The 27,288-nt window shown below is 49.5% G+C and overlaps 1 protein-coding gene across 2 annotated transcripts in view; it reads left to right on the top strand.

Annotated features, from left to right (window-relative positions):
- vwa5b1 (von Willebrand factor A domain containing 5B1) overlaps window positions 1-27,288 on the top strand; it is a 218,079-nt gene that overhangs the window by 33,351 nt on the left and 157,440 nt on the right. For both annotated transcript variants that reach the window (XM_038773086.1, XM_038773085.1), the window contains 2 exons: window positions 4,603-4,751; window positions 13,559-13,690. In XM_038773086.1, the coding sequence (XP_038629014.1) occupies window positions 4,603-4,751; window positions 13,559-13,690 (281 nt within the window). The remainder of the gene's footprint in view (window positions 1-4,602; window positions 4,752-13,558; window positions 13,691-27,288) is intronic.

The following is a 27,288-nucleotide window of genomic DNA, read 5'->3' as shown; positions in this document are numbered from 1 at the left end:
TGACTCCGGACGGATTGGCTCCGGACGGATTGGCTCCGGATGGATTGGCTCCGGACGGATTGGCTCCGGACGGATTGGCTCCGGCCCGATTGGCTCCGGACGGATTGGCTCCGGACGGATTGGCTCCGGCCCGACTGGCTCCGGACGGATTGGCTCCGACCCGACTGGCTCCGGACGGATTGGCTCCGGCCCGACTGGCTCCGGCCCTACTGGCTCCGGACGGATTGGCTCCGGACGGATTGGCTCCGACCCGACTGGCTCCGGCCCGACTGGCTCCGGCCCGACTGGCTCCGGACGGATTGGCTCCGACCCGACTGGCTCCGGACGGATTGGCTCCGGACGGATTGGCTCCGGACGGATTGGCTCCGACCCGACTGGCTCCGGACGGATTGGCTCCGACCCGACTGGCTCCGGACGGATTGGCTCCGGCCCGACTGGCTCCGGACGGATTGGCTCCGGACGGATTGGCTCCGACCCGACTGGCTCCGGACGGATTGGCTCCGGCCCGACTGGCTCCGGACGGATTGGCTCCGGCCCGACTGGCTCCGGACGGATTGGCTCCGGCCCGACTGGCTCCGGCCCTACTGGCTCCGGACGGATTGGCTCCGGACGGATTGGCTCCGACCCGACTGGCTCCGGACGGATTGGCTCCGACCCGACTGGCTCCGGACGGATTGGCTCCGGACGGATTGGCTCCGACCCGACTGGCTCCGGACGGATTGGCTCCGGCCCGACTGGCTCCGGACGGATTGGCTCCGGCCCGACTGGCTCCGGCCCGACTGGCTCCGGCCCGACTGGCTCCGGACGGATTGGCTCCGGACGGATTGGCTCCGGACGGATTGGCTCCGGACGGATTGGCTCCGGCCCGACTGGCTCCGGCCCGACTGGCTCCGGACGGATTGGCTCCGGACGGATTGGCTCCGACCCGACTGGCTCCGGACGGATTGGCTCCGACCCGACTGGCTCCGGACGGATTGGCTCCGGACGGATTGGCTCCGACCCGACTGGCTCCGGACGGATTGGCTCCGGCCCGACTGGCTCCGGACGGATTGGCTCCGGCCCGACTGGCTCCGGACGGATTGGCTCCGGACCGACTGGCTCCGGCCCGACTGGCTCCGGCCCGACTGGCTCCGGACGGATTGGCTCCGGACGGATTGGCTCCGGACGGATTGGCTCCGGACGGATTGGCTCCGGCCCGACTGGCTCCGGCCCGACTGGCTCCGGACGGATTGGCTCCGGACGGATTGGCTCCGGACGGATTGGCTCCGGACGGATTGGCTCCGGCCCGACTGGCTCCGGCCCGATTGGCTCCGGACGGATTGGCTCCGGCCCGACTGGCTCCGGACGGATTGGCTCCGGACGGATTGGCTCCGGCCCGACTGGCTCCGGCCCGACTGGCTCCGGCCCGACTGGCTCCGGACGGATTGGCTCCGGACGGATTGGCTCCGGACGGATTGGCTCCGGACGGATTGTCTCCGGCCCGACTGGCTCCGGACGGATTGGCTGCGGCCCGACTGGCTCCGGACGGATTGGCTGCGGCCCGACTGGCTCCGGACGGATTGGCTCCGGACGGATTGGCTCCGGACGGATTGGCTCCGGACGGATTGGCTCCGGACGGATTGGCTCCGGACGGATTGGCTCTGGACGGATTGACTCCGGACGGATTGGCTCCGGACGGATTGGCTCCGGCCCGACTGGCTCCGGACGGATTGGCTCCGACCCGACTGGCTCCGGACGGATTGGCTCCGGACGGATTGGCTCCGGACGGATTGGCTCCGGACGGATTGGCTACGGCCCGACTGGCTCCGGACGGATTGGCTCCGGATGGATTGGCTCCGGCCCGACTGGCTCCGGCCCGACTGGCTCCGGACGGATTGGCTCCGGATGGATTGGCTCCGGCCCGACTGGCTCCGGCCCGACTGGCTCCGGCCCGACTGGCTCCGGACGGATTGGCTCCGGTCGGATTGGCTCCGGATGGATTGGCTCCGACCCGACTGGCTCCGGCCCGACTGGCTCCGGCCCGACTGGCTCCGGACGGATTGGCTCCGGACGGATTGGCTCCGGATGGATTGACTCCGGGTGGATTGGCTCCGGATGGATTGACTCCGGCCCGACTGGCTCCGGACGGATTGGCTCCGGCCCGACTGGCTCCGGATGGATTGGCTCCGACCCGACTGGCTCCGGACGGATTGGCTCCGGCCCGACTGGCTCCGGACGGATTGACTCCGGCCCGACTGGCTCCGGACGGATTGGCTCCGGCCCGACTGGCTCCGGACAGATTGGCTCCGGACGGATTGGCTCCGGCCCGACTGGCTCCGGATGGATTGGCTCCGGCCTGATTGGCTCCGGACGGACTGGCTCCGGCCCGACTGGCTCCGGACGGATTGGCTCCGGCCCGACTGGCTCCGGCCTGATTGGCTCCGGACGGATTGGCTCCGGACGGATTGGCTCCGGCCTGATTGGCTCCGGACGGATTGGCTCCGGACGGATTGGCTCCGACCCGACTGGCTCCGGCCTGATTGGCTCCGGACGGATTGGCTCCGGCCCGACTGGCTCCGGACGGATTGGCTCCGGACGGATTGGCTCCGGCCTGATTGGCTCCGGACGGATTGGCTCCGGACGGATTGGCTCCGGCCCGACTGGCTCCGGACGGATTGGCTCCGGACAGATTGGTTCCGGACAGATTGGCTCCGGCCCCGCTCCTACCACATCATCGCTGCTAACATTCGGAGAATTAATTATATTGAAAAATCTGGGCGGCACAGCAGCACAGTGGTTAGCACTGCTGCTTCACAGCGCGAGGGACCCGGTTTCTATTCCGGCCTCGGGTCGCTGTCTGTGCGGAGTCTGCACATCCTCCCCGTGTGTGCGTGGGTTTCCTCCCACAGCCCAAGACGTGCAGCTTCGGTGGATTGGCCAGGATAAATTTCCCTTAGTGTCCAGAAAGTGAGATGGGTTGACCAAGGGCCGGTGCAGACGCGGGCTGAATGGCCTCGTCTGCTCTGTAATTTCTATGATCAGATAATAATGCATAGGAAGCCGTAAGCTGGAGATTCTAGGAACATTGGAAGTCAAATGGATATGAGCAGTTCCATGTTGGGAGGGGTTAGATTGAAGGAGATGTTGCAATGTGGAGGAAAATTAAATTTAAATTTTTGAGGAAAAAAATAATAATACATGTAAACTTGGATTCTTCCTTTGGTATTGATAACACCCAAATTAATGTACAGAAACTTGTATAATATAATACCTATATTAATGTACAGACACTTGTATTGTTTAACACATACATGAATGTTGAACTTCATTATTCAAACTGATTTTATTATAAGTAGAATAGAGATGTTCTAATCCTACAGGAGGCTCAGGGATCGGCAATCTGTGTCACCTTGGCCTCACCTGAGTATGATTTACACGGATGACAGGGTGGGGCTATCCCCCATGCCCCTATCCCCATTCCCACTACCCTCCCTACCCCCCACCCCTACCCCATCTCCCCTACCCCCACTACCCTCCCTACCCCCCACCCCTACCCCATCTCCCCTATCCCCACCCCCACTACCCTCCCTACCCCATCTCCCCTACCCCCATTACCCCCCTGACCCCCCACCCCTCTACCCCCTCCACCCCTACCCCATCTCCCCTACTCCCACCCCCACTACCTTCCTTATCCCCACCCCTACCCCATCTCCCCTACCCCATTACCCCCCACCCCTCTACCCCCTACCCCCTCCACCCCTACCCCATCTCCCCTACCCCCACCCCCACTACCCTCCCTACCCCCACCCCTACTCCATCTCCCCTACCCCCATTACCCCCTGACCCCCCACCCCCACTACCCTCCCTACCCCATCTCCCCTACCCCCATTACCCCCCTGACCCCCCACCCCTCTACCCCCTACCCCCTCCACCCCTACCCCATCTCCCCTACCCCCACTACCTCCCTACCCCCCCTCCCCTACCCCATCTCCCCACCCCCCACCCCCACTACCCTCCCTACCCCCCACCCCTACCCCCACCCCCACTACCCCACCCCCATTACCCCCCTGACCCCCCACCCCTACCCCATCTCCCCTACCCCCACTACCCCGTACCCTCCCATCTCCCCTACCCCACTCCCACTAACCCATCTCCCCTACCCCCATCCCCACTACCCTCCCTACCCCCACCCCTACCCCCATCTCCCCTACCCCCGCTCCCACTACCCCCTACCCTCCCACCTCCCTATTCCCCACCCCCACTACCCTCCCTACCCCCCCACCCCTACCCCATCTCCTCTACCCCCACCCCCACTACCTCCCTACCCTCCCACCTCCCTATTCCCCACCCCCATTACCCCCCTGATTCCCCCACCCCTCTACCCCACCCCACCCCCTCCCCCTCCCTCCTTCCGAGGATTGTTGGGACATAAATCCCCCGGCCCGGGTGTTGGAGAATTGGAGCTGTAAATTGCAAGGGGAATAAATCAAAACAGTCATTGCTTCCGAGTGGTCGCCTGCCGGAGACTTTACAGGAGACAAGGAAAACTTTACTTGAATCTATTTTTAAAAAATATTGAATGCAATATCCAGCTATTGATATTTTCCTGCATACTATTCCCAGCAAAGACAGACATCGATGTGGCTTCAACCATCAGGACCAGAATGGAAACCTGTTCTGCTTGGCAAAGCTTCTGGATGATGAGGTTACCAATCCTACCACGTATGACTTTAGTTTCCATCTTGAAATCAGAGCTCCCTGCTTACTGGCAGGTCAGAATATAAAGCATTTTATGTTTACAAGTAAAGAATTCTTGTTGCTTTGCAGAATGTATTAATGTTTGGGACAGAGGGGGTGTGTGGATGATGATGCAGGGGATGGGGCGTGTGGTCTGTCATTGGTAGTTTGCACCCTCCTACCTCCTATCTAAAATTGGGGGTGAGAAGAAGGGGTGTTGGTATTTTTGAACAAGTAATGTCCCTGTGTTCAATGTATATCTGTGTGAATGTTTTTTTAAAAATGCAACAATTGTTGACTTTTTCTGTTCAATTATTAAGGATAAAATTGATTGTGCAACAACCAGCCACGAAGTGGCAGAAAGTGTGTAAATGTTGGCTGCATCCATGTCCTATCCTGTGGATAGAAGTGAACTTGTCTCTTGACTGAGTTGTAATATAGCCAGTGAGCCTTTATGACCAGAGGGCCCTGAGGGAGCTGCACTGCATTGTCAGTGGCTGCCGCCCACCATCGATTAGTTGATGATTTTATTTGTTTTATTTTAAAAGAGTAAATATCCATAATTTATCTGACATTAATGATATTCTACCGTGAAGCTTGATGGGGTATTTCTGTCCCAGCTTTATCGAGTTCTTCTGGCTTCTCCCAATCCCTTCCACCTCTCTGTAAATATTGGAGCCAGGGTCTCACTGAAGGAGTTGCTGAGGTGGATTTGGGATTCGTTGAATTGATGCAAATGGAATTCTAATATAAGCAACTTCCAACAATGTGACTTCTTGAATAACCAATCATGATTGAATGCATGACTTGCTCCACCTAAACATTTTCCTGGGAGAACCATTCCATTAAAACACAATTCTGATATCGGAAAGGTTATTAGTCCCACTCTCAAAGAAAGAAAAATTTCCAGTCCTTTGTCAGGTCAGATGAACTGAAGTGATGAGAACTTTTGATTCAGGGTGAGTGTGTGATTGGTTTTCCATTCATAGAAGTTACATAGAACAGTACAGCACAGAACAGGCCCTCCGGCCCTCGATGTTGTGCCGAGCAAATGATCACCCTACTCAAACCCACGTAACCCGTATACCCGTAACCCAACAATCCCCCCATTAACCTTACACTACGGGCAATTTAGCATGGCCAATCCACCTAACCCGCACATCTTTGGACTGTGGGAGGAAACCGGAGCACCCGGAGGAAACCCACGCACACACAGGGAGGATGTGCAGACTCCGCACAGACAGTGACCCAGCCGGGAATCGAACCTGGGACCCTGGAGCTGTGAAGCATTGATGCTAACCACCATGCTACCGTGAGGCCCTCAACTATTCTGTACATAACAACAATTGTGTGTAACTAGAAGCAAGAATGATCCTGAGTGAGTTTAGTTTGCAGGGGCTAATTTGCTAAGGATGATATGGGAAATAGGGCTGACTCTAATTTACCATCCACCTTCCCAGCTGGTTGTAAGTTTCACTTCTTTTGAGGGTGTTTTCGAGTTTTCTTCCACCTTCTGGAATTGCGGAGTCAGGTTTAGTTATGATGCCCCTCAAGAATCTATTTGGACGTGTGGACGGCAGAGAGTGCAAAAAGTTTCTGAATCTAGGAAAAAAAATCAAAACCAAATCTAGAAGACACATTTCTAGCAAAGAAATGCTTACAACACCAAGTTAAAGTCCAACAGGTTTGTTTCAAACACGAGCTTTCAGAGCGCAGCTCCTTCTTCAGGTGAATGGCGAGGTATGTTCCAGAAACATTTATATAGACAAAGTCAGAGATGCTGGACAATGCTTGGAATGCGAGCATTTGCAGGTAATCAAATCATTACAGATCCAGAGATAGGGGGTGATCCCAGGTTAAAGAGAATTGTCTCAAGCCAGAACAGTTGGTAGGATTTTGCAAGTCCAGGCCAGATGGTGGGGGGTGGAAGAAGATGTTATAGTTTCTCCGCTCCGGGAAAGTACTGGACGACGAAGGGTACTCTGTTGGTTATGTCCCGTGTTTGTCTTCTGAGAAGTTCGGTGCGGTTTTTTGCTGTGACGCGTTGGAACTGTCGATCGATGAGTCGAGCGCCATATCCCGTTTGTACGACGGCATCTTTCAGCGTCTGTAGGTGTCTGTTACGCTCCTCCTTATCTGAGCAGATCCTGTGTATACGGAGGGCTTGTCCATAGGAGATGGCTTCTTTAATGTGTTTCGGGTGGAAGCTGGAGAAGTGGAGCATCGTGAGGTTATCTGTGGGCTTGCGGTAAAGCGAAGTGCTGAGGTGACCGTCCTTGATGGAGATGAGTGTGTCCATCAAGAATCAAAGAATCACTGAAACGACTACACGATGAGATCAATAAATTCCATCCCACCATCAGACTCACCATGGACTATTCTCCAAATTCTAGAACATAGAACATAGAACATTACAGCGCAGTACGGGCCCTTCGGCCCTCGGTGTTGCGCCGACCTGTGAAACCATCTGAAGCCTATCTGACCTACACTATTCCATTTTCATCCATATGTCTATCCAGTGACCACTTAAATGCCCTTAAATTTGGCGAGTCTACTACTGCTGCAGGCAGGGCGTTCCACACCCCTACTACTCTCTGAGTAAAGAAACTGCCTCTGACATCTGTCCTATATCTACTACCCCTCAATTTAAAGCTATGTCCCACCGTGTTGGTCATCACCATCCGAGGAAAGAGACTCTCACTGTCCACCCTATCTAACCCTCTGACTATCTTATATGTCTCTATTAAGTCACCTCTCAGCCTTCTCCTCTCTAACGAAAACAACCTCAAGTCCCTGAGCCTTTCCTCGTAAGACCTTCCCTCCATACCAGGCAACATCCTAGTAAATCTCCTCTGAACCCTTTCCAAAGCTTCCACATCCTGGCAGCACGGTAGCATTATGGATAGCACAATCGCTTCACAGCTCCAGGGTCCCAGGTTCGATTCCAGCTTGGGTCACTGTCTGTGCGGAGTCTGCACACCCTCCCCGTGTGTGCGTGGGTTTCCTCCGGGTGCTCCGGTTTCCTCCCACAGTCCAAAGATGTGCAGGTTAGGTGGATTGGCCATGATAAATTGCCCTTAGTGTCTAAAATTGCCCTTAGTGTTGGGTGGGGTTACTGGGTTATGGGGATAGGGTGGAGTTGTTGACCTTGGGTAGGGTGCTCTTTCCAAGAGCCGGTGCAGACTCGATGAGCTGAATGGCCTCCTTCTGCACTGTAAATTCTATGATCTATGATCTATGATCTATGATCTTTCATATAATGTGGTGACCAGAACTGCACGCAGTACTCCAGGAGCGGCCGCACCAGAGTTATGTACAGCTGCAGCATGACCTTGTGGCTCCGAAATTCAATCCCCCTACTGATAAAGGCTAGCACACCATATGCCTTCTTAACAGCCCTATTAACCTGGGTGGCAACTTTCAGGGATTTATGTACCTGGATGCCGAGATCTCTCTGTTCATCTACACTACCAAGAATCTTGCCATTAGCCCAGTACTCTGTTACTTTTCTGCATTAAACTCCATCTGCCACCTCTCAGCCCAGCTCTGCAGCTTATCTATGTCCCTCTGTATCCTATAACATCCTTCAGCACTATCCAAAACTCCACTGACCTTTGTGTCATCTGTAAATTTACTAACCCATCCTTCTACACCCTCTTCCAGGTCATTTATAAAAATGACAAACAGCAGTGGCCCCAAAACAGATCCTTACGGTACACCACTAGTAACTGAACTCCAGGATGAACATTTGCCATCAACCATCACCTTCTGTCTTCTTTAAGCTAGCCAATTACTGATCCAAACCGCTAAATCACCTTCAATCCCATACTTCCTTATTTTCTGCAATAGCCTACCGTGTGGAACCTTATCAAACGCCTTACTGAAATCCATATACACCACGTCAACCGCTTTACCCTCATCCACCTGTTTGGTCACCTTCTCAAAAAACTCAATAAGGTTTGCGAGGCATGACCTACCCTTCACAAAACCGTGTTGACTATCGCTAATCAACTTGTTCTTTTCAAGGTGATTATAAACCCCATCTCTTATAACCTTTTCCAACATTTTACCCACAACCGAAGTAAGGCTCACAGGTCTATAATTACCAGGGTTGTCTCTACTCCCCTTCTTGAACAAGGGGACAACATTTGCTATCCTCCAGTCTTCCGGCACTATTCCTGTCGACAAAGACGACATAAAGATCAAGGACAAAGGCTCTGCAATCTCCTCCCTAGCTTCCCAGAGAATCCTAGGATAAATCCCTTCTGGCCCAGGGGACTTAACTATTTTTACACTTTCCAAAATTGCTAACACCTCCTCCTTGTGAACCTCAATTCCATCTAGCCTGGTCGACTGAACCTGAGTATTCTCCTCGACAACATTGTCTTTCTCCAGTGTAAACACTGACGAAAAATATCCATTTAACGCTTCCCCTATCTCCTCTGATTACACACACAACTTTCCACTACTATCCTTGATTGGCCCTAATCTTACTCTAGTCATTCTTTTGTTCCTGATATACCTATAGAAAACCTTAGGGTTTTCCTTGATCCTATCCACCAACGGCTTTTCGTGTCCTCTCCTCGCTCTTCTTAACTCTCCCTTTAGGTCCTTCCTGGCTAACTTGTAACTCTGAAGTGCCCTAACTGAGCCTTCATGTCTCATCCTAACATAAGCCTTCTTCTTCCTCTTGACAAGTGCTTCAACTTCCTTAGTAAACCACGGTTCCCTTGCTCGACAACAATAAGATATAATTCTTACCTTGCGGTATATACCTATCCCTGCCCATTGCTAAAGTAAACATAACCGAATTGTGATCACTATCACCAAAGTGCTCACCTACATCTAAATCTAACACCTGGCCGGGTTCATTACCCAGTACCAAATCCAATGTGGCCTCGCCCCTTGTTGGCCTGTCTACATACTGTGTCAGAAAACCCTCCTGCACACACTGCACAAAAACTGACCCATCTATAGTACTCGAACTATAGTATTTCCAGTCAATATTTGGAAAGTTAAAGTCCCCCATAACAACTACCCTGTTACTCTCGCTCCTGTCGAGAATCATCTTTGCAATCCTTTCCTCTACATCTCTGGAACTATTCGGAGGTCTATAGCCAACTCCCAACAGGGTGACCTCTCCTCTCCTGTTCCTAACCTCGACCCATACTACCTCAGTAGACGAGTCCTCAAACGTCCTTTCTACCGCCGTAATACTTTCCTTGATTAACAATGCCACCCCCCCCCCCCCTCCCTCTTTTACCATCTTCTCTGTTCTTACAGAAACATCTAAGTCCTGGAACCTGCAACAACCATTCCTGTCCCTGCTCTACCCATGTCTCCAAAATCGCCACAACATCGAGATCCCAGGTACCAACCCATGCTGCAAGCTCACCCACCTTATTCCGGATGCTCCTGGCGTTGAAGTAGGCACACTTCAAACCAGCATCTTGCTTGCCAGTGCCCTCTTTCAAACTTTTAACCCTATCCCTGACCTCACTACTCTCAACATCCTGTACACTGGGACTACAATTTAGGTTCCCATCCCCCTGCTGAATTAGTTTAAACCCCCCCGAAGAGCACCAGCAAATCTCCCCCCCAGGATATTGGAACCCCTCTGGTTCAGGAGAAGACCATCCTGTTTGTAGAGGTCCCACCTACCCCAGAATGAGCCCCAATTATCCAGGAAACCAAAACCCTCCCTCCTGCACCATCCCTTTAGCCACGTGTTCAACTCCTCTCTCTCCTTATTTCTCACTTCGCTAGCACGTGGCACGGGTAACAACCCAGAGATAACAACTCTGTTTGTTCTAGCTCTCAGCTTTCACACTAGCTCCCTGAATTTTTGTCTCAAATCCCCATCTCTCTTCCTACCTATGTCGTTGGTACCTATGTGGACCACGACTTGGGGCTGCTCCCCCTCACCCTTAAGGATCCCCAAAACACGATCAGAGACATCACGAACCCTGGCACCCGGGAGGCAACACACCAACCGTGAGTCTCTTTCGTTCCCACAGAACCTCCTGTCTGTTCCTCTAACTATGGAGTCCCCAATGACAAGTACTCTGTTCCTCTCCTCCCTTCCCTTCTGAGCAACAGGGACAGACTCTGTGCCAGAGACCTGTGCCCCATTGCTTACCCCTGGTAAGTCGTCCCCCGCAACAGTATCCAAAACGGTATACTTGTTATTGACGGGAACGACCACAAGGGATCCCTGCACTGCCTGCCGGTTCCCTCTCCCTCCCCTGACGGTAACCCATCTACCTTCTTCTTTTACCTGAGGTGCGACTACCTCCCTATAACTCCTCTCAATAACCCCCTCCGCCTCCCGAATGATCTGAAGTTCATCCAGCTCCAGCTCCAGGTCCCTAACGTGGTTCTCGAGGAGCTGGACTTGGGTGCACTTCCCGCAGATGTAGTCAGCAGGGACACTCGAGGTGACTCTTTCCTCCCACATTCTGCAGGAGGAACATTCAACTGCCCTAGCCTTCATTCCCACTGAACTAACTTCCCAACTACTGAAAATTAAAAACTTTTTTAAAAAAAACTTGTTAGTTTAGCAATTCGACGGACAGAACTTTTTTTTTTGGGTAGAGGAGGAGGATGGGTGGGAGACACTACGTAAGTAGTGTTTCGGGTAAAGCTGTCACTCGAGAACAGCCCCTTCACAAACCACCTTTGACTTACGCTGATCGTACTGCACGTATGCAAATCTCCCCGGAACAGCCAATCAGAAGCTCTGCTCTGCTGCCCTCTGCTGGATGCTTGCCTTCACTCGAACTCCTCAGGTCACTTGCGCAGGTACACCTTCAACTTACGCTGACCGCACTGCACGTATGCAAATCTCCCCGGAACAGCCAATCAGAAGCTCTGCTCTGCTGCCCTCTGCTGGATCTGCCCTCTGGATCTGCCCTCTGTTGCATTCTTGGACACACTGATCTCCATCAAGGACGGTCACCTCAGCACTTCGCTTTACCGCAAGCCCACAGACAACCTCAGGTGAATTGGCCCTCTAAGCCCAGTCAATTTCTGAGAAATTGTTTTCTGAATTTATTTTTGAATAATGGTCATGTTGGTTCAGCTGCCTGGTCAATGCCTTCTCTCAGTAAGATAATAAGAACAAAAAAAAGAACAAAGAACAAAGAAAAGTACAGCACAGGGACAGGCCCTTCGGCCCTCCAAGCCCGTTCCGACCATGCTGCCCGACTAAACTACAATCTTCTACACATCTGGGGTCCATATCCCTCTATTCCCATCCTATTCATGTATTTATCAAGATGCCCCTTAAATGTCACTATCGTCCCTGCTTCCACCACCTCCTCCGAGGCGAGTTCCAGGCACCCACTACCCTCTGTGTAAAGAAAACTTGCCTCGTACACCTACTCTAAACCTTGTCCCTCACACCTTAAACCTATGCCCCTAGTAATTGACCCCTCTACCCTGGAGAAAAGCCTCTGACGATCCAGGGTGGGTGGGTATCACCAGGTGAGGGGGAGGGGGGGTTCTATCTTGAACAAAGAAAAGTACAGCACAGGAACAGGCCCTTCGGCCCTCCAAGCCTGCGCCGACCATGTTGCCTGTCAAAACTAAAATCTTCTACACTTCTGGAGTCAGAAATTTGCCTTGTACATCTCCTCTAAACCCTGCCCCTCACACCTTAAACCTATGCCCCTAGTAATTGACCCCTGTACCCTGGGAAAGCGTCTCTGACTATCCACCCTGTCTATACCCCTCATAATTTTGTAGACCTCTATCAGGTCGCCCCTCAACCTCCGTCGTTCCAGTGATAACAAACCGAGTTTATTCAACTGCTCCTCATAGCTAATGCCCTCCATACCAGGCAACATCCTGGTAAATCTCTTCTGCACCCTCTCTAAAGCCTCCACATCCTTCTGGTAAGACTTGGGACTTTGTGGTCCTTTTATGTGATTGTGGTTTTACTTCTCCAATGTAGCATTGTACTTTAGTGCTGGTTATCATTACAAAATCTTTTAGGATTGTGACTTTGAGATATGTTAGCAATGCCACATTGATGTACATGCTTGGGTTAAATTTTTCTCTGAGAATGCAGCTTGCTGTAGGTTTTACTGAAAAGTATTTTTAAATAAATTTCTTGTATGGATGGCACAGTTAGCACTGCTACCTCACAGCACCAAGGACCCACAATGGGTCACTTTGTGTGCAAAGTTTGCACTTTCTCTCCATGTTTGCGTGGGTTTCCTCCGGGTGCTCCGGTTTCCTCCCACAGTCCAAAGATGTGCCGGTTAGGTGGATTGGCCAGGCTAAAATTCCCCTGAAGTGTCTAAATGTTAGGTGGGGTTATGGGGATAGGCTGGGGATTGAGCCTCAGTAGAGTGCTCTTTCGGAGGGTCGGTGCAAACTTGAGGGGTTGAATGGCCTTCTGTACTATAGAGGTTCTATGTTGATTCCATATATTATAGCCCTCATTCCTTTAAGGTTACGCTTTTGAATGTTCTGTCTTTCCGGTGAAATGTTAAACAAAGCATGTTTGCCCACTCAGTGTAAAATATTCCGTGCCCCATTTCAGGGCCTTGGATGTTATTTATCTCTCAACTAATATCATTAAAGCAGATATCTGCTCAGTATCTCCGTTATTTTGAGAGAAGTTAGCTTCCACGTTACCTACTTTACAACAGTAAATGCAAATGAAAATTCCTTAACCTGGATGTTTTGAGGTTGAGAAAGGCATTATAAAAATGCACATCTATCTGTTAATGGTATAATTGTCAATCATTTCCATTGGATTGGATTGAATTGTTTATTGTCACGTGTACCGAGGTACAGTGAAAAGTAATTTTCCATGAATGTTACCATTCCACAGGTGTGGAAAGTCCGACTCACTCGATCCGGGCTGATGCCGACCCCTCAGCATTCTGTGCTTCGAGTGTAATGATCACATTGGCTGAGGAACACACCTTTGACAAGCCTGTGGAGATCATCATCCATCCAAGCGGTAGGGAAACATTCCAATTTCAGTTTCACTTCAGATTTGTATTTCTTGGTATAAAGTTGGAAAATGTAGAATGTAAACGTATTCACTTTTTTGGTAAGAACAGAAATACTAATTTTTTTAAAAATGTGTGAAACATGTTTGTGCTGCTCTGCAAAGACACACCGAGCTTGCACGAGGAACACAGAAGGTTAAGGTGCACCTGCTGCAGGTAAAATTTGGACAAATGGTGCTCTGGCCTTTATTGTGAGGAGATTGGTGAACAGGAATAAGGAAATCTTGCCACAATTGTACAAAGTTTTGGCCTCCACATTTAAGCGAGGCTGTGGTTACATTGGAGGTGATTGGATTGGATTGGTTTATTTCCACATGTACCGAGGTACAGTGAAAAGTATTGTTCCGCGTACAGTCCAGACAAATCATTCTGTACATGAAAAGACAACACATAGGGCAAACATAAAATACACAATGTAAATACGTAGACACAGGCATCGGGTAAAGCATACGGAATGTAGTACTGCTCAGTGGAGCAGATGCTTGGAGAGATCAGTCCATAAGAGGGTCGTTTGGGAGTCTCGTACCTACCCGCTTTCCCCAGGCAGCGGGAGGTGTAGATGGAGTCAATGGATGGGAGGCAGGTTTGTGTGATGGACTGGGCGGTGTTCACGACTCTCTGAAGTTTCTTACGGTCTTGGGCTGAGCAGTTGCCATACCAGGCTGTGATGCAGCCCGATAGGATGCTTTCTATGATGCATCTGTAAAAGTTGGGAAGAGTCAATGTGGACATGCTGAATTTCCTTAGTTTCCTGAGGAAGTATAGGCGTTGTTGTGCTTTCTTGGTGTCATGTGAGAGTACCTTTAAGAAATGGGTGCTGAAGAAATGTACCTCGAAGAAATGGGTGTTTATCAGTGATGTCAGAGTGTGAGTGGAGCTGGGCTGTCTGTCAGCTTTTTACTTTTGTTTTAGGCTGTTTGCTGCAGGGTGTGCTTTAGTTTTGATTTCAGTGTTGGAGCTGAAGCCAGACGGAGCAGGTGTACTGCTGTTCTCTCTGCCATCAAAAGACTATCTCTTGATCATTTGGTGAATTCAGAATTATAAATGTTCTCAGTAGTGAATGTAAACCTAATGTGCTTCTGTTAAAAGGTGTTTCTTTTGTCTTCTGGATGTTGTTTGGGAAGTTATTAAGCATTACTTAGTGTTGTATTCTTTGGGGGTTGTATTTGAATTAATGGTTGCTAAGATATTCACTGTATGTTTTAAAAAGGTTAACTTCAGGGGCTGGTTTAGCTCACTCAGCTAAATCGCTGGCTTTTAAAGCAGACCAAGCAGGCCAGCAGCACGGTTTGATTCCCGTACCAGCCTCCCCGGACAGGCGCCGGAATGTGGCGACTAGGGGCTTTTCACAGTAACTTCATTGAAGCCTACTCGTGACAATAAGCGATTTGCATTTCATTTCATTTCAGAGAATAAACATTGTTTTGCTTTTAAAAATACTTTTCCATTTCTGCTGTACCACACCTGTAGAGTGGGCCGTGTGCTCCCCATACTACAATCTATTAAAAGTTGTGGGTCAGGTGAACTCCATGATACCCTTTGGGGTTCTATAAACCCTGGCCCATAACAATACATAGAGGCCATTCGGCCCTTTGAGCTTGCTTTGCCATTCAATAGGATCATGGCTGTTCGTCAAGTTCAGTACCATGATCCCGCCTATGCACCCCCCCCCTCCCCCAGTGTCCCTTGCTCCCTTTAGCCCCAAGAGCTGTATCTAATTTCTTTTTGAAATTAGACATTGTTTTGGCTTCAACTACTTTCTGTGGCCTTGAATTCCACAGATTCCCCGCTCTCTGGGTGAAGATATTTCTCCTCACCTCAGTCCTAAAAGGTTTACCCCTTATCCTCAAACACTGACCCCCCTAGTTCTGGACTCCCTCACCATCAGGATCATTCTTCCTGAATCTACCCTGTCTAATCCTGTTAGAATTTTGTACGTTTCTATGAGATCCCCTCTCACTCTTCTAAACTCCAATGAATATAATCCTAACCGATTTAGTCTCTCCTCAGATGACAGTCCCGCCATCCCAGGAATCAGCCTCGTAAACCTTCGCTGCTCCCCCTCCATAGCAACATCATCCTTCCTCACATAAGGCCACCAAAACTGCCCACAATACTCCAGGTGTGGCCTCACCAATGCCCTAAACAATTGCAGTGAAACATCTCTATTCCTGTACTCAAATCCTCTCGCTATGAAGGCCAACATCCCATTTGGCTTCTTTACTGCCGGCTGTACCTGCGCGCTTACTTTCAGCGACTGATGCACGAGGACACCAAGGTCTCGCTGAATATCCGCCTCTCTCAATTTACACCCAGTCAAATAATAATCTGCCTTCAATTTTTGCTACTGAAGTGGATAACCTCACATTTATCCACATTATACTGCATCTGCCATGCATGTGGCCACTCACTCAGCCTGTCCAAATCCCACTGAAGCATCTCTGCATCCTCCTCACAGCTCACCCCCCCCCCCCCCCCAACTTTATATCATCTGCAAATTTGGAGATAATATTTAGTTTCCTTGACCAAATCATTAATATATAACGTGAACAGTTGGGGTCCTGGCACTGATCCATGCGGTATCCCACTAGCCACTGCCTGCCAATCAGAAAAAGACCCATTTATTCCAATGCTTCCATTTTGCTAACCAGCTTTCTAACTAATCTCAAGACACTACCGGTAATCCCATGCGCTTTAACTTTACATAGTAATCTGCTCTGTGAGATCTTGTCGAAAGCCTTCTAAAAGTCTAAGTAAACCATATCCACCGGTTCTCCCTGGTCAACTCTATTAGTTACATCTTCAAAGAATTCTGGTAGATTTGTCAAGCATGATTTCCCTTTCGTAAATCCACGCTGACTTTGTCTGATTACTGCTTTCCAAATGCTATGCTATGAAATTCTTGATAATGGACTCTTGCAACTTCCCTAATACTGGTGTTAGGCTCACTGGTCTGTAGTTCCCTGTTTTTTCTCTCCCTCCCTTTTTGAATAGCGGGATTACATTTTCTACCCTCCAATCTGTAGGAACCATTCCAGACTCCAATGAATTTTTGAAAATGACTTTCCCCCCTGTGTGTCTTTGTTTTCAAGGTGGGAGGGTCAAAGGGGAGGGGGCGGAGTAATTGGTTAGCTGGCCGATATTCTGTTCTAATTATCACATGTCTTATCTTGTTACAAATAAAGTTTTATTTTGTGTTTTAGTTACAAATCTGTTAAGTCATTGGAGAAGTCAAAGGTAAAAGATCTTCAAAACTATATGCAAATTATTGGTTAATTTACTTGTGTTGGGAATCCGGGGTTGGTGTTATACCTGCATTGCAGGTTCAACTTTTAGACTAGGCACATGTGAACATTTATACCGAAGGAAAATGCTTGAAGCACCCAGAGCTGCAAAGTTCTGTATTGTAAGCACTGATTAAAAATAAAAGTGAAATTAAAATTGGATCGCATGACATATTTTCTTTCCCGTGATGTCAAGCTCATATCCCTTAAAGGAATAGTACACAAGTATGTTGAAACCAGTTGCTTTATTTTCAGGAACTGAGGCAACTATTAACTTTTCCTTCATTTTCCAGTGCTGCTCGATAAACATTGAATAAAAATTGATGTTGTAAATTTAATTATCTGGGGCTGGATTCTCCCCTACCCGGCGGGGCGGAGGGTCCTGGCGGGATGGAGTGGCGTGAACCACTCCAGCGTTGGGCCGCCCCAAAGGTGCAGAATCCTTCGCACCTTTAGCGGCCAAGCCCTCACCTTTAGGGTCTAGGCCCGCGCCGGAGTGATTGGCGCAGGGTCTTTGGCACCACGCCAGCCGGGGCCGAAGGGACTCCTCGGGACGGCGGAAGTCCGCTCGTGCGCGGGAGTGCCAGCGGCTGCTGACGTCATCCCCGCGCATGCGGGGGGGGGGGGCACCTCCACGTGGACCATCGCGGAGGCTGATGCCCGACGCGGAAGGAAAAGAGTGCCCCCGTGGCACAGGCCCGCCCGCAGATTGGTGGGCCCCGATCGCGGGCCAGGCCACCGTGGGGACACCCCCCAGGGCCAGATCACCGTGGGGACACCCCCCAGGGCCAGATCACCCCGCGCCCCTCCCAGGACCCTGGAGACCACCCGTGCCGCCTGGTCCCGCCGGTAAATGCCTTGTTTAATTCACGCCGGTGGGACAGGCAGTGGGACTTCGGCCCATTGCGGGCCGGTAAATCACGGGGGAGGCCCGCCGACAGGCTCGGCGCGATTCACGCCCCTGCCGAATATCCGGTGCCGGAGGTATTCACGCCGGCCCCCGGTGATTCTCCGGCCCAGCGGGGGGTCGGAGAATCCAGCCCATGGTGTCCAAAAACTGCAGAATACCATTTTCAGAGATTCAACAGGTCTCCTCCTGGGTTAGTGGTGAGGAAAGATTAGCGAATGAAACCGCTCACTCGAGGGCTGTCAGTGGACCATTTACTGCTGCCAAACTATTTATTGTCAGTCTACCCCTGATGTTATACAACAAACAAGGAACAGGTGGAGATCATTTAACCCCTCCTCTAACTTGCACTGTCATTCAATCAGATCATCTGCGATGTCTGTCCAGGCTTTGTCCCATATCCCTTAATTTCTTTATAGAATACCGGCAGTGTTAACCCGGGTCGCTGGCGCTCTGGGGCAGCTGTGTTAACCTGGGTCCCTGGCACTGTGAGGCAGCAGTGTTAACCTGGGTCCCTGGCACTGTGAGGCAGCAGTGTTAACCCGGGTCCCTGGCACTGTGAGACAGCAGTGTTAACCCGGGTCCCTGGCACTGTGAGGCAGCAGTGTTAACCTGGGTCCCTGGCACTGTGAGGCAGCAGTGTTAACCCGGGTCCCTGGCACTGTGAGGCAGCCGTGTTAACCCGGGTCCCTGGCACTGTGATACAGCACTGTTAACCTGGGTCCCTGGCACTGTGAGACAGCAGTGTTAACCCGGGTCCCTGGCACTGTGAGGCAGCAGCGTTAACCCGGGTCCCTGGCACTGTGAGACAGCAGTGTTAACCCGGGTCCCTGGCACTGTGAGACAGCAGTGCTAACCCGGGTCCCTGGCACTGTGAGGCAGCAGTGTTAACCTGGGTCCCTGGCACTGTGAGACAGCAGTGTTAACCCGGGTCCCTGGCACTGTGAGGCAGCAGTGTTAACCCGGGTCCCTGGCACTGTGAGGCAGCAGTGTTAACCCGGGTCCCTGGCACTGTGAGCCAGCAGTGCTAACCCGGGTCCCTGACACTGTGAGACAGCAGTGTTAACCCGGGTCCCTGGCACTGTGAGACAGCAGTGTTAACCCGGGTCCCTAGCACTGTGAGACAGCAGTGTTAACCCGGGTCCCTGGCACTGTGAGGCAGTAGTGCTAACCACTTGGCTAACAAAAGTCTGTCAATCTCAAATTTAAAATTTGTATTTCATCAGGCATCGATTTTCCTGTGAGGAAGGGCACCATGAATTTGTATCGACCTCTTCAGGCTCCCCACAGTCGGCAGTAACAGAGGAAGGAGGCAGAGAAATCAGAATCATAGAAGGGTTGCAACATGTTGGTCCATTTTGATCTAACTCTCTGAGGGAGCACCCCCAGTCCCACACCCCCATCCTTTATCTATACCCCTCCAAATATTTCCCTTCAGTACAAGTATGGCAGCAATAGTGATTCTGTTATTGGACCCGAAATCTAGGAGGCTTTGATTAAAAATTCAGCTAAAATTTCAAATACTATCATGACAATTAGTGAATTATAACTCAGCTATTTAAATAAATCTGGAATCAAAAGTCTATAATGATGGTTGTCAGGGGCAACATGGTAGCCCAGTGGTTAGCACTGTTGCTTCACAGCACCAGGGTCACAGGTTCGATTCCCAGCTTGGGTCACTGTCTGTGTGGAGTCTGCATGTTCTCCCCGTGTCTGCGTGGGTTTCCTCCGGGTGCTCCGGTTTCCTCCCACAAGTCCCGAAAGACGTGCTGTTGGTAATTTGGACATTCTGAATTCTCCCTCTGTGTACCCGAACAGGCACCGGAATGTGGCAACCAGGGGATTTTCATTGATGTTAGTGTAAGCTGACCTGTGACAATAAAGATTATTATTATAAAAACAACTTGTTTTTAAAAACAACCTTTATCTGTGTGACTTCTCACCTGCAACAATGTGAGTGAGTTTGAAATGGAGCAGAAAGCCAGTCTGTCGTCAATACCTGTCACCAGAGCCTTCATTCTGTCACCAATACCCCCTCAGAGCTCTCAATGCTGCAATTTCAGAAAACACCCACATGGTGTGAATGAATTCATTTAAAAAAGAACAAATCTGACACGTTCCCAGCAATGACATTTGCATTGTGTACCTTTAACTGAGTTGCTTCATTTGGAAGCATGCCTATTCATTTCATTAGAGAAAATGACAGATTCTAAATGTGTATTTTTTCTTTGTCGAGGAAATCTAACACTTCTAAGACAATATTGACAATGTATTTTAAAGAGGAGGATAAGGGATGGCTTCTGATGAGTTGCTGATAATAAGCTAACAAGTGACACTAATCGTGAACTGACAAGTTGGTACAGGTGTGAATGAAATATGTAGCTGTGATTAATTTTCTACAACCCATTAGTAACTGACATGTTCCATTTGTACAAAGGCTATTTAAACATTGACTTTGTCCATGTCTTACCAAGCTGGTCTCGTCAATGCCAATGAGTTGATTCATTCCACCAGTATTTTAATAAAAGAATGCTGCACCTTGTCCCTGACTCCACCATCTGTCAGTGCAGACTTACATGTGAAGTGTGAGTCACCAAGTGAAAAGTCAACTGTGTCTTTACCTGATCTGAGGAGGAATTCCTTCACCCAGAGAGTAGTGAATCTGTGCAATTTCTTACCACAGGAAGTAGTTGAGGCCAAAATTTTGTAATTTCAAGAAAGAATTAGATATAGTTCTTGGGGCTAAAGGGAAAAGGGGGGAAGGCAGGATCAGGGTATTGAACTTGATAATCTACCAGGATCATAATGAATATCAGAGCAGGTTCGAAGGGCCGAATGGCCGACTCCTGCTCCTATTTTCTGTGTTTCTATCTGTGCAGGTATTAGGTGGGATCAAAGTAAGCAGTAATGTAATAAAGTTTAAATTAGATTTATGATGCATGTATGAAAATGCACAGATAAGTAAATAAGATTTGTGAGCTGCAGGTGCAGATAACACAGGGATTATGGTGCCATGCCAATAATGGAGACCTGGTTCTATAGGGACAGGAGTGCCAACTAAATATTCCTGGATACAAGGTGGACAGGAAAGGTGGGAAGGAAATAATGGAACAGTTGTGGCAGTAATGATTGAGGAAAACTTTGCAGTGCTATAGAGAGGGTTTCTACAGGAATCAACAACAGAATCAATTTGGTTAGAGTAGAGAAACAATAGAGGTTGCATTATACGGCTATGTGTAATCTATAGGATACCATCTAATAGGAAGGGCATAGAGGCATAAATTTGCAAGAAAACCTAAGAGAGACGTAAAAACTGTGGAAAAGTGAGAATGGGAGCTTTAACAATCCGAATGTAGAGCGGAATAATATTAGTGTGGAGGGCAGAGTGTGAAAGAGTTCTCCAATCTGCTCAGGAAATGCTCCATATGAGTAGCATGTTTCAGATCTAATAGGGAATGAGGATCACAGGACGGGGTCTGGGTAATAATGTGGGACAAGTGGATCAAGTATTATCGGGGAACATCTAGGGGGACAGTGATCATTGTGTGTAAGATATAGTTTCACTAAGGGAAAGGGAAAGGAGCAATCAGGATAAAAATATTAATCAGTGACGGGCAATTTCAATGGGCTGAGAATGGATCTGGCCCAGGAATCAAATACTGACAGGAAATAGATCAAGGACTAACAGGCTAGCTTTAAAGAGGAGATGGTTTGGTTATGGTTTGGTACTTTCCCAGGAAGAGGAAAGACAAGACAAACAGTGATTGCTGTTATCGTGCTGGGCGCAGTGGTTGCTGAGTGAGTGCTTGCTGAGAAGGGGAGTAAATTTTTAAAAACCTTACTGTTGGGAGTTTCCAGCTGAATCCGGTCGGAGTGAGGACAGAGTGACTGTGGGGTAAGTAGTAAAGATTTAAATAGTTTGCGCGGGTCCATAACAGCTGATTGCTGTTATCGTGTGGGGTGCAGTGGTTGCTGGTTAAGTGTTTTATTTTTACCTGTATTTAAGTTGGGCGGTAAGCTCTTTCTTTCTTTTTCTTGTTTTTATCCATAAGTTATCTAGGGGGGATGGCAGGGAAGGCAGTGCAATGTTCCTCCTGCAGAATGTTTGAGGTGAGGGACGCCGTCAGTGTCCCTGCTGATTTCACCTGTGGGAAGTGCACCCATCTCCGGCTCCTCAGAAACCATGTTAGGGAACTGGAGCTGGAGCTGGATGAACTTCGAATCACTCGGGAGGCAGAAGTGGTCATAGATAGAAGCTTCAGGGATGTAGTTACTCTGAAGAATCAAGATAGATGGGTGACGGTGAAAGGGGCTGGGAGGAAGCAGTCAGTGCAGGGATCCCCTGTGGTCGTTCCCCTCAGTAACAAGTATACCATTTTGGATACTGTTGAGGGGGACGAACTACCAGGGGTAAGCCACGGTGAACGGATCTCCAGCACTGAGTCCGTCCCTGTGGCTCAGAAGGGAAGGAGGGAGAGCAGGAGAGCAATAGTTATTGGGGACCCGATAGTTAGAGGGACAGATAGACGGTTCTGTGGCAATGAAAGAGACTCACGGATGGTATGTTGCCTCCCAGGTGCCAGGGTCTGTGACATCTCGGACCGTGTTTTCAGAATCCTTAAGGGGGAGGGGGAACCGTCACAAGTCGTGGTACACATCGGTACCAATGGCATAGGTAAGAGAAGGGACGGGGATTTAAAACAGGAATTTAGGGAGCTAGGGTGGAAGCTGAGAGCCAGGACAAACCATGTTGTCATCTCTGGTTTTTTGCCGGTGCCATGTGCTAGTGAGGTGAGGAACAGGGAGAGAGTGCAGATAAACACGTGGCTGCAGGGATGGTGGAGGAGGGAGGGTTTCAGGTACATGGATAATTGGAGCAGACAGAAAGGTGGGTCGAAGTGTGTCTACTTCAATGCAAGGAGCATCCGGAATAAGGTAGGTGAACTTGGACCGTGGATTGGTACTTGGGACTACGATGTTGTGGCCATTACAGAGACATGGTTAGAACAGGGACAGGAATGGTTGTTGGCAGTTCCGGGGTATAGATGTTTCAGTAAGAGTAGGGGAGGTGGTAAGAGAGGTGGAGGAGTAGAATTGTTAACCAAGGATAGTTTAACGGCTGCAGAAAGGCAGTTCAAAGGGGATCTGCCTACTGAGGTAATATGGGCTGAAGTTAGAAATAGGAAAGGAGCGGACACGTTGTTAGGAGGTTTCCATAGGCACCCAAATAGTAATAGAGATGTGGAGTACGAAAGTGCAAAATAGATTATGGATAGGTGTGGAGGTCTCAGGGTAGGTGTCATGGGTGACTTTAACTTTCCAAATATTGATTGGAACCTCTATAGGTCGAACAGTTCAGATGGAGCAGTTTTTGTACAGTGTGTGCTGGAGGGTTTCCTGACACAATATGTGGATAGGCCGACAAGAGGTGGGGCCACATTGGATTTGTTACTGGGTAATGAACCGGGCCAAGTATTAGATTTGTTTGTGGGAGAGCACTTTGGAGATAGTGACCACAATTTGGTGTCTTTCACTATTGCAATGGAGAGGGATAGGGCCATACGGCAGGGCAAGGTTTATAATTGGGGGAGGGGTAATTATGATGCGATTAGGCAAGAATTAGGGAGCATAAGATGGGAACAGAAATTGTCAGAGAAAGACACAAATGAAAAGTGGAGCTTGTTCAAGGAACAAATACTGCGTATCCTTGATAGGTATGTCCCTGTCAGGCAGGGAGGAAATGGCCGTGCGAGGGAACCATGGTTCACAAAAGAGGTTGAATGTCTTGTCAAGAGGAAAAAGGAAGAGTATGTAAGGATGAGAAAACAAGGTTCAGTTGGGTCGCTTGAGGGTTACAAGGTAGCAAGGAATGAGCTAAAAAAGGGCTTAGGAGAGCTAGGAGGGAGCATGAGAAGTCCTTGGCAGGTCGGATCAAGGAAAACCCCAAGGCTTTTTATTCTTATGTGAAAAATAAAAGAATGACCAGGGTGAGGTTAGGGCCGGTCAAGGACAGTAGTGGGGACTTGTGCATGGAGTCAGAAGAGATAGGAGACACGTTGAATGAATACTTTTCTTCAGTGTTCACCAAGGAGAGGAGCCATGTTTTTGAGGATGAGAGTGTGATACAGGCGGGTAGGCTGGAGGAGGTAGATGTTCTGAGGAAGGATGTATTAGCAATTTTGAAAAATCTTAGGGTCGACAAGTCCCCTGGGCCAGAGGAGATATTTCCTAGGATTCTTTGGGAGGCAAGGGATGAGATTGCAGAGCCTTTGGCTTTGATCTTTGGGTCCTCACTGTCCACGGGGATAGTGCCAGAGGACTGGAGAGTGGCGAATGTTGTTCCTCTGCTCAAGAAAGGGAATAGGAATGACCCTGGTAATTATAGGCTGGTTAGTCTTACTTCGGTGGTCGGCAAGTTAATGGAAAAGGTCCTGAAGAATAGGATTTATGACCACTTAGAAAGATGCAGCTCAATCCGGGATAGTCAACACGGATTCGTGAAGGGTAAGTCTTGCCTCACAAATTTGATTGAATTCTTTGAGGAGGTAACTAAGTGTGCAGATGAAGGTAGAGCAGTTGATGTCGTATACATACAAAGAATAAAGAAAATTACAGCACAGGAACAGGCCCTTCGGCCATCCCAGCCTGCGCCGATCCAGATCCTTTATCTAAACCTGTCGCCTATTTTCCAAGTATCTACTTCCCTCTGTTCCCCGCCCGTTCATATATCAGTCCAGATGCATCTTAAATGATGCTATCGTGCCCACCTCTACCACCTCCGCTGGCAAAGCGTTCCAGGCACCCACCACCCTCTGCGTAAATAACTTTCCACGCACATCTCCTTTAAACTTTCCCCCTCACCTTGAAATTGTGACCCCTTGTAATTGGCACACCCACTCTTGGAAAAAGCTTGTTGCTATCCACCCTGTCCAACCTCTCATAATTTTGTCGACCTCAATCAGGTCCCCCCACAACCTCCGTCTTTCCAACGAAAACAATCCTAATCTACTCAACCTTTCTTCATAGCTAGCACCCTCCATACCAGCAACATCCTGGTGAACCTCCTCTGCACCCTCTCAAAAGCATCCACATCCTTCTGGTAATGTGGCGACCAGAACTGCACGCAGTATTCCAAATGTGGCCGAACCAAAGTCCTATACAACGGTAACATGACCTGCTGACTCTTGTACTCAATACCCCATCCAGTGAAGGCAAGCATGCTGTATGCCTTCTTGACCACTCTATCGACTTGCGTTGCCACCTTCAGGGTACAATGGAGCTGAACTCCCAGATCTCTCTGTCCGTCAATTTTCCCCAGGACGCTTCCATTGACCGTATAGTCTGCTCTTGAATTTGATCTTCCAAAATGCATCACCTCGCATTTGCCTGGATTGAACTCCATCTGCCATTTTTCTGCCCAACTCTCCAATCTATCTATATTTTGCTGTATTCTCTGACAGTCCTCCTCGCTATCTGCAACTCCGCCAATCTTAGTATCATCTGCAAACTTGCTAATCAGACCACCTATACCTTCGTCCAGATCATTTATGTATATCACAAACAACAGTGGTCCGAGCACGGATCCCTGTGGAACACCACTAGTCACCTTTCTCCATTTTGAGACACTACCTTCCACCACTACTCTCTGTCTCCTGTTGCCCAGACAGTTCTTTATCCATCTAGCTAGTACACCCTGAACCCCATACAATTTCACTTTTTCCATCAACCTGCCTTGGGAAGCTTTACTGAAGTCCTTACTAAAGTCCATGTATATGACATCTACAGCCCTTCCCTCATCAATTAACTTTGTCACTTCCTCAAAGAATTGGATTTTAGTAAGGCGTTTGATAAGGTTCCCCATGGTCGGCTCATGAAGAAAGTAAGGAGGTGAGGGATAGAGGGAAATTTGGCCAATTGGATAAGTAACTGGCTATCACATAGAAGACAGAGGGTGGTGGTGGATGGAAAATTTTCAGACTGGAGACCAGTTACCAGCGGTGTACCACAGGGATCAGTGCTGGGTCCTCTGCTATTTGTGATTTTTATCAATGACTTGGAGGAGGGGCTGAAGAGTGGGTCAGTAAATTTGCTGATGACACCAAGATTGGTGGAGTAGTGGATGAGGTGGAGGGCTGTTGTAGGCTGCAAAGAGACATTGATAGGATGCAGAGCTGGGCCGAAAAATGGCAGATGGAATTTAACACTGATAAGTGCGAGGTGATTCATTTTGGTAGGAAAAATTTGAATGCGGATTACAGGGTCAACGGCAGGGTTCTGAGGAATGTGGAGGAACAGAGGGATCTTGGGGTCCATGTCCACAGATCTCTGAAGGTTGCCACTCAAGTGGATAGAGCCGTGACGAAGGCCTATAGTGCGTTAGCGTTTATTAACGGGGGTTTGAGTTTAAGAGCCGTGGGCTTATGCTGCAACTATACATGACCCTGGTTGACCACATTTGGAGTATTGTGTGCAGTTCTGGTCACCTCACTATAGGAAGGATGTGGAAGCATTGGAAAGGGTGCAAAGGAGATTTACCAGGATGCTGCCTGGTTTGGAGGGTAGGTCTTATGAGGAAAGGTTGAGGGAGCTAGGGCTTTTCTCTTTGGAGCGGAGGAGGATGAGAGGCGACTTAATAGAGGTTGATAAGATGATGAGGGGGATAGATAGACTGGACGTTCAGAGACTATTTCCTCGGGTGGATGTAGCTGTTACAAGGGGGCATAACTATAAGGTTCAGGGTGGGAGATATAAGACCATAAGACCATAAGACATAGGAGCGGAAGTAAGGCCATTCGGCCCATCGAGTCCACTCCACCATTCAATCATGGTTGATTTCAACTCTATTTACCCGCTCTCTCCCCATAGCCCTTAATTCCTCGAGAAATCAAGAATTTATCAATTTCTGTCTTAAAGACACTCAACGTCCCGCCCTCCACCGCCCTCTGTGGCAATGAATTCCACAGACCTACCACTCTCTGGCTGAAGAAATTTCTCCTCATCTCTGTTCTAAAGTGACTCCCTTTTATTCTAAGGCTGTGCCCCCGCGTCCTAGTCTCCCCTACTAATGGAAACAACTTCCCTACGTCCATCCTATCCAAGCCATTCATTATCTTGTAAGTTTAGGAGGGATGTCCGAGGTAGGTTCTTTACTCAGAGAGTGGTTAGGGTGTGGAATGGACTGCCTGCTGTGATAGTGGAGTCGGACACTTTAGGAACTTTCAAGCGGTTATTGGATAGGCACATGGTGCACACCAGAATGACAGGGAGTGTTATAGGTTGATCTTGGTTTCGGACAAGGCTTGGCACAACATCAAGGGCCGAAGGGCCTGTTCTGTGCTGTACTGTTCGATGTTCT

Source organism: Scyliorhinus canicula, chromosome 16 (genome assembly GCF_902713615.1).
Source record: "Scyliorhinus canicula chromosome 16, sScyCan1.1, whole genome shotgun sequence".
NCBI classification, from domain to species: domain Eukaryota; kingdom Metazoa; phylum Chordata; class Chondrichthyes; order Carcharhiniformes; family Scyliorhinidae; genus Scyliorhinus; species Scyliorhinus canicula.
This window is presented reverse-complemented; position numbering and strand designations above follow the sequence as displayed.